This window comes from Cyprinodon variegatus, unplaced genomic scaffold (genome assembly GCF_000732505.1).
Source record: "Cyprinodon variegatus isolate N-32 unplaced genomic scaffold, C_variegatus-1.0 Scaffold157, whole genome shotgun sequence".
Lineage (NCBI taxonomy): Eukaryota > Metazoa > Chordata > Actinopteri > Cyprinodontiformes > Cyprinodontidae > Cyprinodon > Cyprinodon variegatus.
Genome location: NW_015150610.1, coordinates 431,159 through 443,724, shown reverse-complemented (window position 1 = coordinate 443,724; position 12,566 = coordinate 431,159). Strand labels below are relative to the sequence as shown.

The following is a 12,566-nucleotide window of genomic DNA, read 5'->3' as shown; positions in this document are numbered from 1 at the left end:
ACCATACTGAAGCCCTGAGAGCCTGCTTCTTAAATGTATCTCTGTCTGTATGCTATTAGACATAGATTAACAAAGTGTCTAATGCAGTATTTAATTTAAGTGCCCTTACTTAGTTAAATAATTCTCACATCCTCCTTACCTCCATATCTACCTTCAATCTATCAGCCACTCGGACATTGTAATTTTTAAATCCAAAAAAAAAAAAAAAAATTCAATTCAATTGTATTCAATCAATACAAAAAAAAACCTTTTGTTTCCCATTATTTATTTCAAGCTAGCGGACATATAGTATATGTATTTAACATCACAATCAGAGATATTCATATGAACTTTGTTTATCAGAATTATGTGGTATAATTTATTAATTGATGATCTACTATTTTGTGGTAGATGTGTGTTTTCTTAGGATCAGAAACTTATTTTCTAACGTGCCATGGTGAGCTTTAGATGTTTGCTGGCTCAAATTTCCAATGGCTCCAGCTTTTAACTGTATATGTTCATTGCACTTTCTAGGTTTTGATAGGTTTCCTGAGTCTTCTGATTTTATTTCACAAGTCCCACACTTCCAGTGTTATAGTTTAACCATCTCAATAAATTAGATTATCTTTAAAAAGTTGTTTGAGTAATTTGTTCTAAATCTGAAACCCATGAGTATGCTTAAATTATGTAAAAAGAGACATTTAAAGCCTTTATTTCTGTTCATCTAGGTGATGATGTAAACCTAAACAAATCCTAAGTTTTTCTAAAAGATTTTATACAAAAATGGCCATTTTGTTCATTAGTAATGGGATATTAAGTAGAAGGAACGAGTGCAGTAAAAAATGATGCAAAAAAAAAAAATAAAAAATGGATAAACACAGCCATGAGAAGTAACTCATGCAAGGGGGAGGACTATACTTAGATTGTGTCATGTACTCTGTGGTAACTGACAGTTTTCACTAAGCTGTAATTTTGATATTACAAGTATTGGGTCATATGTAATATTAAAACCTGAAAAATCCAAATGTTAATTTGCATTAGCTATAAAACATTATAAAAACACCAGAAAAAAACTCTTGAAATGCATTTATCAGTGTATAGTAAAGTTATAGTATGAATCAGTGAAATATATGCTTTTTGATGGTATTCTAATTTATTGAGATGCATATGTACATTTTAAAAGAGTTCTATAACTGTATCACAGAAACTCTCAAATTAGTGCAGGTACCTTTGGAAGAAGAAATTATGCAATTCAGTTCATTTCAGTTGATGCAGCACTCTTCTTAGGGTTTGGCCAGCATTGCAAATAGAATGATCGTTAGTTTAATACATTTTGCCTTAAAATCTCAAACTGGCCAACTCAGACAGCTAGTAAAGTCTTACATTCTTTTTTCAGTTTAAATAAATAACAAACAGAACTTTAAAATCGTATGGATGGGAATGCTACAACACTTTAGGATTCCTTGATGTTTAGACATTGTTTTACAATGTATTAGTTGTGATAGATCTTATGGAGTTGCAAAATAAGAAGTTCTTGGTCCAGAGGAGTTCTTGTTTGGCACCAGTACTGGTCACCGTAGGAACGGGACAGCCACACTTAAGTGGAAATTATGGCTATCTGCATTGCACCAGAGATACAGTATGTTTTCAAAAAAGCTTTGGGACTTGATGGTCCTCCTAGTGAACCAGCGCCTCTAGGACCAGATAAAGGCAGTTTGGTCGGGTCTAGTTGGTCCGTGTTCCTGTTGTTAGATCTCCAAGCGTCTTGAAGAATTCCTCCATTTCCCTCTGGAGGACAGTGTTTCGGTTTTCTGCATCCTGATGTGCCCGCTGTGAATTCCTGAGTCGGATCTCCAACATTTGAAACTTCTTCCTCTCCTGGTCCAGCTCCTCCTCAAGGCGGTTTACCTGGAACTGGTATTTTAAACAGGACTCCTCCAGTCTCAATGGAGACAGGAAGATTATATACATTAGTAACAATGCAGTTTTAATTAGCTACTTGAGTAACGAAATATGCATTGATTAGACTTACTTGCGAATGCGGGTTTCATAGTTCAACTTCTGTTTCTTCAGTTCCTGCTTCAGTTGAGTGAACTTGTTAGTGCTTTCTTCACTCGTTCCTGTGACATCTTCATAATTTGTTCCATTTCCACTCTCCGTCGTTCTCTCTTCATCCTGTTCAACCTTTGTTGCCTTATTGCTTCCTTCTGTATCTGATAAAGAGATCTCAAATGGTGTCCAGATAGACGAAGTGTCAGCAGGCAGGCTTAGGCTGGAAGGAGCTACATTGTCGTAGGCAGACAGCCTGTGGGATTTATTAAAGGCTCTCTGAGACTGGGCTGTTTGAGGGGATTCTAGGTCATAGTCTCTATGCATGTCCTTGAGTAGAACATTGGTTTCTTTAAGAGAATGAGTTGAATCCTTTAGAGACAGCGTAGAGTCTTTCACTCTTTCACCTGATGAGGTCGTGCGTCTGTGCGCTCTGAGGGACGACAGGCCATTCATCAGCCAGTTGCTTCCACCAGATGCAGACACATCCCCCGCTGAGCCTCCCATTTTCCCCTTTGGCCCTCCAGAGGCTACACTGCCCTTGAAGGAGCACCTCCATGAAGGTAGAGCTTTGGCCTGTTTGCTAGGACTAACAGCAATTTCACTTTCTCCTTCAGTTTTGAAGTTTGCTTTTTCATCTTGTTTCTTTATATCATCGCCTTTAATTGGACTGTTTTCCTCCTTTTTGGATGCAACAGAACTTAAAGGCAGCTCATTTTCCATTGAAGCAGTTGATGGTGTGTGGATTTCTTTGAGGTTTGTAGAGTTCATACTTGTGTGATTCGTTGGGTCAGGTTCTTCTTGTGAAACCCATTCTACTCTGGATCGTTTAAGGTCTTGTCGAAGTGGAAGACATTTGTCCCCAGTTTTGTGGTCCTCATTAGGGTAAAGTCGAGAGTGTTCACTGATCAGGACTGTCATCAAATGCTGCACCTGGGAACTTCCTATTTATAATTTGAAAAATACAAATACTTGAGAAATCCGGTGGGTATTAAATTAAAGGTTTTAAAGAGGTACAACTTAACTTTCACATATCAGGCATCACACTATGACCACATTCCTCCTGGTGTGTCTGTTTTAAAGCAGCCCTAACAGGTCAAAGCCTATGTTCTAATAGACTCCTTAAGGTGTCTTAAGGTTTCTTGCAACAAAATGTTAGCAGCAGGTTTTATCGGTTGTGTAATAACGGTGTGACCTCCATAGATTACTCTTTTTATCAATGACATATTACAGGTGCTTGATTAGATTCAGATCTGGTACATTTAGAGGCCAAGTCAACAATCTATACTAATTATTCTGTTGCTTTGTGGAGGCATAGAAAGAAATAAAAAAAAACAAGAATTACCATCACCAGACAGTGGACAGTGTCCCTAACGGGGAGGAGTACAAAAACTGCCAGAAGCATCCAACTGCATATACTGGCTTGTGTTTTCCCAGTTTATCAAAATGATGTTCCCCTGGCTACTTAAAAGCCAACTAGATTAGACCAAGTCATCCACTTTATACCTCTGTGGTCATCTTTTTGTATTTAATTTTGCAGTTATTAAAAATAATCTGAAAGACAAATTTTTTTAGCTGGAGCAACATGTCCCTAGATGTGCAAGACCTCTACCTCTGCTAATTTCCATTTTGGAAAACTATTTTCTCCAGTATTAGCAGCTTCACTCAGAGCACCACCATTTCCTTAAGGGTAAACAATGGCACCCTGACTTTCCTACAGCTGCCCTATATGCAACAAACTGTGATATACTACAATTCTGACTTCTGTTTATAAGAATTATCAATAACTTCTGCTATATTTTGAGTAGACCTGATGGCACAGTTTTTCTTCACAACGTGCCTTACTGTGCTTTAGCTGCAAATACCCTTTTGCCGATTTAACTCCCTGAACAAAATGTAATAACAACTGCAAACCTGCGAAAAAAAAAAAAAAAAAAAAAAAAGGGTTTCCTGCCCAATTTCATAGCTTCTGGCACATCAACTTTGGGCACAATTGAAATATTTACCCAAAAATGGGCACCATGAAGATGAGATAATCATACGACTTCTTAGTGGCCATAATGTTATGCCTGATTAAGGTATGCTAAAGAAATTCTAACCTTCCATCATCGTAAAAGGGTCCTCCACTTTTGGCCGAAGAATATTAGGTCCAAAAACAGTGGCCAGGTTTTGAACACTCATCTTATTGTCATTGGATTGTGACTGAACCTCATCCAGAAACCTGAGAAAACAAACCCCAGTACAGAGGGAAAAAAGTGTTGGTCAGTGTTTGTTAATGTCCACCTGTTAACCATTAATCTACTACTGTTTATTTACAGCATATTAACTTTTGATCAACGTGCTGGTGTCACTGAAGCGAAAGATTTTGAAACAGCAAACCTTTAAGCACAAATTCTATTCATAGCTGTAAAATATAGTTTGTAACCACTAAAATATAGTCTCTATACTCCCAAACCTTGAAAATTATGCATTCTGGGCTTAGATTTAACAACAAATCTTGTATCATTATTATTATTATCCTAAACACAATAATAATAATACAAGTCTGGTATTATTATTATTATTGTGTTTCGGATTTTTTTACGTACCAGGCATTATCAAATGACCTTGAGAAATTGTTCCTGTTTTATTGGTTGTTTTTAACATTAATATTAGAGCTACTGAAAGAGGGGCTGAGTTCAGGGCTGAAATGATTCATTTTGATTAATGGATTAATGAAATTATTATCAATTAATTTATTAATCAAACAATTGATCCATGCAGTATGCAGAATCTTAAAGACATCATTTGCTGAAAAGAACAAACCACTCAGTGCAGATTTAAGATTAAAAAATGCTTTCTTTTGGTAAATATGCTCCATTCAGAGCTCCCAAAGTTATATTTTATAGTATTAAACTGATGTTTCTTTCTTTTTTCTTTTGAAATGCTTTTGCCATTTACTGTGCAAAATACATGGCATTTTCTTTTAAATTCACACATGCTTTTTAGTGATGATTGTATGTTACTTAGAATATCTCTTTTATGATTTATTAAAAAGGTAATCTCTGAACTAATAGATCAAATAATTGCTATAAATGAGGTTGATGTTTTGGTTCTGCAGGGTACTTATAATGATTCAGAAACAATGTAGGTGTCATGCATTAGGTGCCTCATCATGACAACTGTGTTTATATAAAGATGTAATTTCTCTGGTTGCTTTATCACCAGGAATCAAAAGCTTTAGAATCAAAGAAGAGATGGTCACAGATGCATGTATTTCTACTTACTTGCAGATGTATTTTAGGAGGTTATAGTTAACCTCAGGGAGGGATTTCACCTGTTTACTTAGTTCTTTGATGGCCTTTGACAAAAAACAAACAAAAAAACAGAAAAACATGTGAATTTTCAAGTCAAGATGAGAGAACAATAACCCCACAAAAGACCAAAAGAGAATCGTACACTTTCTTTATCCTTGGTTAGAAGCTGAGCACAGGAAAGAAACTCTGAGTATTTGGAGAATGGGATTATAGGCTCAGGCAGCTCCCTAATGTACAGCTTTAGTAGTGAGGCCACTGTGTGGACATCAGTGGAACTGTTGGAGGAAAAGAGTGCACATTATAATATAAAAAAAACAACCTATATAATGACATAGCATGATGTACAGTATTTATAAGATGCACCTTCATACTGCCTCACCTGTCAAACACAGGCTTTTCACCACGGTCAAACACATCTTGCAGTTCTCGAACATAATTGGTTTGCCCAGGTGCTCTGAAAAGGCCCTCCTCCTTAAGTCCTTGTTCTCGTATGAAGTCTGCACACAATTCAACAACAACAGGGACCACTCGCTGAGGGCCACACTGCGCCTCATATGACATTGTCGCCTGTAGACGTTGTCCGAAAACACCTGCAGTCATGCAGCACAAAAAATTTAAGTGTTTTCTGTCAAGTGTACCCAAATGGAGTGTTCTTTAAAGCATAACGAGAAACGTGTGTTGGCGTGACCTCACCTCCACCAAGCGGGGCCCAAATAGCTCTACGTATGGCTCTGACCCATTCTTCCATGTCAGTCTGTGAGTTGGCCATTAGTAATAATGATTCATGACCTATGTTAGTTCGATCCTTTTCCCCAGTTCCCCCTGAAAACACATATTATAGCACATAGAAAATGATAATGCATTTTATTTGCAGGCATCTTTCTTGGAACTCAAGGTCATAAATTATAAAAACAGACACAATATGAAAAGACACAATCAATCAATCCTTAAAAAGGAGATACATTTTATTGCATGTATTATTATATGCCTTCAATATTTGCTTTTTTTTGTCACACAGCAACCATCCAATACAAGTGTTTCTTTTGGGGTTTGTAAATCCAGAAGCAGAGTAAAGACCTCTGCATAGTTGTTCTTTGCAAGATTTCACTTTAAGATTTCACCTTTCGGTCAGCAAGACCTTCATCAGAGCATACAGAGCAAAATATGAGCAGACAAAAACAAAACAGCCTTGCCCTTATAATTTGCACTATACAGTACACCTGTGTACAATTGCCTGGTCAAAAGTGAAGCCTTCTTGGATTTGTAGTTCTCAAACCTCTGGCTGTAAAGACTACACTTGGATGCCTATTTAGAACAGCAAGAAAAAAATATGTATCCCAGTAATGAAAGAAGGACAAAAACAATAACAGAAGCACTTAAAAAAATGTACAGAAATAGCATCACAAAGACCAAAGGACAGGGCAGACATGGCATAAATAAAGATGTGAAGCATGGTTATGCTTGTAAATTATTTCCAAAGCTTTCATGCACTGTTCAATCTTTCATCTAAAGAATGGAAATGGTATGGCCAACGGCAATTCTAACAAAAAAGACTTATAAATCACGTCTAAAAAGGTCTACTACTGAATCTGCTACAGAACTATTAACTGTGCACTTCACAAACATGGCCTTATGAAATAACGTGGCAAAGATAGCACCAATTGTAACAGAAAGCCAAAAGTATAATTTCAGCTTTGACAAAAGCTACCCAATGTATCATACTACAGTGATACATGGTGGTGGTAGCATTATGCTGTGTGTATTAAATAACAGGACCAATTAAGTTGTATGGACTTGATAGAGGGAGGGACACAAAAAAGAGCATTCCTGGGGAAAAAAATGGAACTAGGGCAGTGGTTTTCCTTTTATTGAGAAAAAAGAACCCATAAACATTACGCTATGCATTCTGACTGAGAGTAAGTAATTTCACAAGAGAAAATTGAAAAAATATTAATTTCCCAATTAAAAAATCTAGTAGAGATTTTTAAAAGATGAGACTGTGTTTCAGTAAAAGGTTGTTCTCCAATGTAACAATTAAAGGGGGCAGAAGAAAGTCTTATGCACAGGATATATCCAAAACAAGGAACCTGCATGTACTATAAATACCAGTATCAGTGTTTTTGATAACCTTATTAAACCGAGGACCCCTGCAAAGTACAAAGCAGAGGCCTGTGCTCTGCCTAGCCTTCTCTCTACATCTGTCAGCATGAGACTACCCTGTTTGACATTTCGGTTTGACATTTTCTTTATTTCACCATAGTTTTGACTTCTTTTGATGTGGCTTTCTGAACATATTTTTAAGGACTACTCTGCCTTAGAGCAAAATGCAAACCCTGAGGTAAAAACCATACATTATTGTGTATTGATAAAGCAATCCAACACATGGTTTTGGATTTTTACATATAATTATCTGCACTTATTGCTATGCCCTGCCTGTTAGTGTTCCCTGGAGACACTGGAAAATCTTGACTGACTCATGGATGAAAAATTTGGGGTATTTTGCATTTCTGAACACAGTTTGTGAAAATTGTTTTCTGGGGACATTTTCTTTGCTTTTGTGTGTTTTAACTTAGTCATACTGATTGCACGCTGAGCCTTTAATGTAGGCGAGTTCTTCATTCTGGAGATTATTCACTATTGCCTCCTGAAGATGCTTATGTCTTTGAGCTTTTTACCAGATCTTTTACCTGGAGCGAATCACTCCTTCAGTAAAGCCTCTTATTATAGTAAATGACAATACTTAAACTTTAACATGATTTTATCTGAGTTTGGCAAAGAAATAGCACAGAAGTACCACGTTGCGCTCACTGCCTAGAAGTTGTCGCTGATGCCAAAGAAAATGAGCCCTGAAAATATTCCAGTGGATCCCAATCTTAAACTGGATTAAAAACTGAGTAATAAAAATATGTTTTAAAATTGAAGTTTTAAGTTCTCTTGTTCTCTTGTTCTAGAGATTTGGAGCCATAAAAGAAAAAGAAAATTAGGAATCACCAGCAGATTCTGGTGAGCTGACACACGACCTTGATAAGTTTGGGTCAATGAGCAAAAACTATAAACATTTTCGTAAATGAAAATCATATCAATTTGGTCTCCCTTTGTTTCTCTTCATTAATGACTGTATTTATCAAACAGTTTAAAGCAATAATAAATAATAATGCTTTTGAGCTCTTAAATTGCTTGCAAAGCAGACAATTTGCAAAAAGTTTCAGGAGCTTTGAGATGCATGAAAAGACTGGAGGTGTGAAGCTCCTGAGAGCAAAGAACTTCTCTGCTGTGAGCCTGCCACACTTAACTGCTAATACTGGAGAAAAATGCTTTTCCAAAATGGAGATCAGCAGAGGTAGCGGTCTGGCTCATTAATGGACGGATTTTCCAGCTAAACAGTTTGTCTTTAAGAGGATTTTTAATCATTTAAATTCTTTACTGTTTGCTTAAGACAAGCTAACAGCTTGAGTTGCATGGTAGGCATGCTGACATGTTTTGAGTTGTTGTATATAAAGCTAAAACAAACCTTACTTACCAAGGGTTTAAAGTTATAACAATAATGTTCATGTTTTTCCTCATATGCTCATCCCAGTTTAACAAATTATGACCAAAGAGTCATTTAAGAGGAGTCCCATTATGATTACCAGATAGGCTAAGAATCAATTAACAAAAGGTTATTGATTTCTGATTAAGCAAATGCAAGTAAATAAGTCATTATTTTCCAGAATTTTTTATTTACATTTTGAATTGTTTTAAACAAATTCCAATTGCTCAAATATAGTTTAAAGCTAATTTGACCACATTTCAAATTCTTCCAAATAAACTGTGATATCATTGCATAATTTTATTGGCTATAGTTTTTCAACCATGTTTTTGTATAAAGTAGCTTAGTTTAGTTATGTTTTATTTTTTCAAGAATTTTCAACTGAAATATGTTTACCTTGGAGCTGATTTATTTTTGCTAATACACACCTATATTTTGAATGGAAGTTGTTTTAGATTTATCCCAAATATGTACAGAAGAATCTGTTTGACCTTGATTTGAGCTCTTGTATTTTTGCATTTGTTGAAATGAAAAACAATCTATGACACAAAAAATATATGACAGTAAGAATACTATTTGATTAAGCAACATATTTGCCACCCCTAAGAGGTGGGCAATAAATATATCATAATTGCACAACAATATCACACAAAAACCTATATTTTACTGTGGCTGCTATAAACAAACCATGAACAGGTTTTAGCACAGATTACAGTAAACCACATTGATTCAAATTAAATTGAACTCATCATAGAATGGTTTCAGTTTAGACAATGCTTCATAGTCAGAGAAAAAAATGTATAATTGGTCTTGCGCACAGAATTGATGATCAGCATCCTTGAAAAAGGATTACTCTACAACCTTGTCACCGTGCCAACTCACCTGGAACAATTTCAAAAAGGTGGCGACTGGGCTCATCCTGATTGGCCAAAACCTCATTGACTTGACTACCTTGAAGTGGAATGCAACCCTGTGGGAGAAATGAAAGAGTCGTATGAGTTTAAGACAAGCAGAGGGATGATATTTGAATGTGAAGTTCATATTAAACACTGTGGAGCAGTGGTTGCACAGATATGCTTGGCAACTGTCCAACAGAGAGAGATTAAAGCAAGGATGACTCAGGGGATCTTCATCTACTTATCCCTGGTTTTGGATGTGCTCTAATTTCGGAACCATAGGGGGATCAGAAATGGCGGCTCCTTATAGCACAGTTGCTTACATTAGTTAACCAAACTGTTATTCTTGACGTAACAACAAAACACAATATTTATTTACTTAACATTTCAAATTGACATATTTGAAATGGAAAATGATAGCCTATCAGCAGGTTTACAATTCTTGCAGAAATCTGTTGATTAAAATTAATATTTCCAAATGATTAAAATCGTATCTGCCATATCAGAAGCATGTGCTCCAATAGAATAAAACATGTTGCTTTTTTCTCTTTTTTTTTAGCTATTCAGTTATCCAGTTATTCTACAATGTTTTGGGTAAATGTCATGCTAAATAACCCAAGTTCTCAAGGTCTTGAAGTAGCAAACATGCTTATTTTGTTTTCAGCTGATTAGCTGACTACTCGGGCATCAGAGACACAGCCTTGGTACGAAACTGTCTCTGTGGCAGCTGAATTTAACAAACAGTGCTCTACAGCACTGACCTGAAGATAAAAGTAAACAGTTTGTGTGCAGAATTTATAGGATTAGCTGTCTTTTTCCTCTGTGCATGTCATGCATTGAGGGATGGTGAGCCTTCTGCAGAACTGAAGTTTTAATTGTTTGTTACAGTTTGGATGGATACAGCAATTTCAGAGTAGAAGATGTCTTTGAGATTATCATTTGTTATTTGGCAAATGTAGATGACTGTTTGTGTTCTTTTTAATTGATAGGGGTTTTGGAAACAGAAGTATCCCATGGATGTTATTTGGTCAAGTGTCTTCATGTAGATAAATCATGAATCTAGGATCTCACTGTTCTGGGTTTTGGAGTCCCAATGACTTAAGCATGTGTTGTTTTCTAGCTTCCTTAATGGGCAGAAAAAAGTTCTATTTATGGGATTTCCTAATTCTGCAAATCAGGCAGAAATTAGAGCTGGATGTGGCCAATGAAGTTAAACACTTATTACACACAAATGAGTCATGATTAGTTCACATCAGTTCAATTTAGGCAGGATAACCTTTTATTCTAAATGAATCAAACTATACTTTAGAGACTACATTTTGTGTTTATTCATAAACCATAAGTTTGTGTTGTTTTAGATTCCTTCCTTACAAAATTGTTTCTTTTTTCATTAAATTATTCAAGACATTTGTCACCTTTAAGGCAAAAAAAAAAGAAAAGAAAGTATTATAGCCCCCAAAATAGCATTTTAAAAATGTTGTTCTCCAGCTTTTATGCCACTTAATGTAAATGTTTGGTGTTGTCACCTGTGCCTTGCTTTCATCCTGGTCTTTGTAAAAATACAGAGCTTCAGGCCTCAGGACGAACCATCGCAGCTGCCAGTTTTTCATGATACTCCTCTGCCTCTTTAACCAGCCTGCCTTCAAGGGTTTCTCTTGATCCTGAGGAGAGCAAGGCCTGGAGAGTCGAGACAGTTCTCCAAGCACCATGCTCTTGGATCGTGCTGCACAGACACAGCCATCGAGGTACAGTTAGATTGATGAATTGATTTTATTCAACAGAATTATGATCCAAAAAGATAGCATGCTTAATTGAGATAATGAGGAAAAATAAAGGGATAAAGATTCTTAAAGAAGTTTTCATCCACTTTGAGTTTCTCCACATGATTTCACAATAAAACCACAAGCTTTGAAGACCTTTTATTTGGAATGAATCTCATGGAACAATACAGAGTAGTGTACATTATTCGGACTAATATAATACATGCCAAGCAACATGGAAAATGTGATAGCCAAGCTTTCTGTCTTTTGTAGATTCTATTTGTTTCAAACACCAAAGTAGCACAAGCACTTCCCCACTGCAGACAGGAAACCTCTGCTTTGGTTCATGTTATGCTTTGCATGCCACAGAGTAATTACAAGTATGGATTGTATATTAGCATCTATATGCCAAAGCTGCAGAGCAGAAAACAAGGATGGTGGAGTAATCTCTAGGGAGTCATGGAGAGAGATAAGCAGAATGCAGTGGGAGAGGAGAGAGGAGGGGGGAAATCAATGGTGTCTTTTTTTTCTTTTAATTGCATCCTGCATTCTGCTGAGGACAGCAGGGAAGGTATCTGTAAAGGCCTGGACACAAATCTCTCTTTCCTTTCCTCCCTTCTTCCCTCATCTTCTCTCATCTAACTGCTCTGTGTTTCATTTTCACATATCTCTTTTTTGGTTGTCCTTTCTTTGCATTGTCATAAATGCTGAGGGGAGAGCAGACTGTAGAGCTCATGGTGCAGTCATTAGCAAAACTGTAGGCTGATGGTTGTAGCGGGCGGAGCATGATCTATATTTATAGCAGACATGGCTACATCTTGGACATCTTCATTACAGAGACAGGAACTCTAAACGAGGAACTGAGATTCAGCCAATGACCTGCCTCAAATGTTCATATTTTTAACAAAAATTATAGCTGACTAAAAACCACAACAGTTTTATATAGCATTCATATAAAGTGTATGTACCAAGCCTTGGCCTAAGCAGCAGTTTTATATAGCATTCATATAAAGTGTATGTACCAAGCCTTGGCCTAAGTACTCACACCTATGAAAGT

At 36.4% G+C, this 12,566-nt stretch overlaps 1 protein-coding gene across 2 annotated transcripts in view; it reads right to left on the bottom strand.

The window, feature by feature from the left end:
• Positions 1-12,566, bottom strand: part of arhgap22 (Rho GTPase activating protein 22) — a 21,213-nt gene continuing 8,647 nt past the window's right edge. For both annotated transcript variants that reach the window (XM_015377651.1, XM_015377652.1), the window contains 9 exons: positions 11,276-11,472; positions 9,736-9,823; positions 6,018-6,146; positions 5,704-5,914; positions 5,467-5,599; positions 5,295-5,368; positions 4,128-4,249; positions 2,012-2,972; positions 1-1,921 (listed from right to left, as the gene is read on the bottom strand). In XM_015377651.1, the coding sequence (XP_015233137.1) occupies positions 1,705-1,921; positions 2,012-2,972; positions 4,128-4,249; positions 5,295-5,368; positions 5,467-5,599; positions 5,704-5,914; positions 6,018-6,146; positions 9,736-9,823; positions 11,276-11,472 (2,132 nt within the window). In that variant the 3' untranslated portion in view covers positions 1-1,704. The remainder of the gene's footprint in view (positions 1,922-2,011; positions 2,973-4,127; positions 4,250-5,294; positions 5,369-5,466; positions 5,600-5,703; positions 5,915-6,017; positions 6,147-9,735; positions 9,824-11,275; positions 11,473-12,566) is intronic.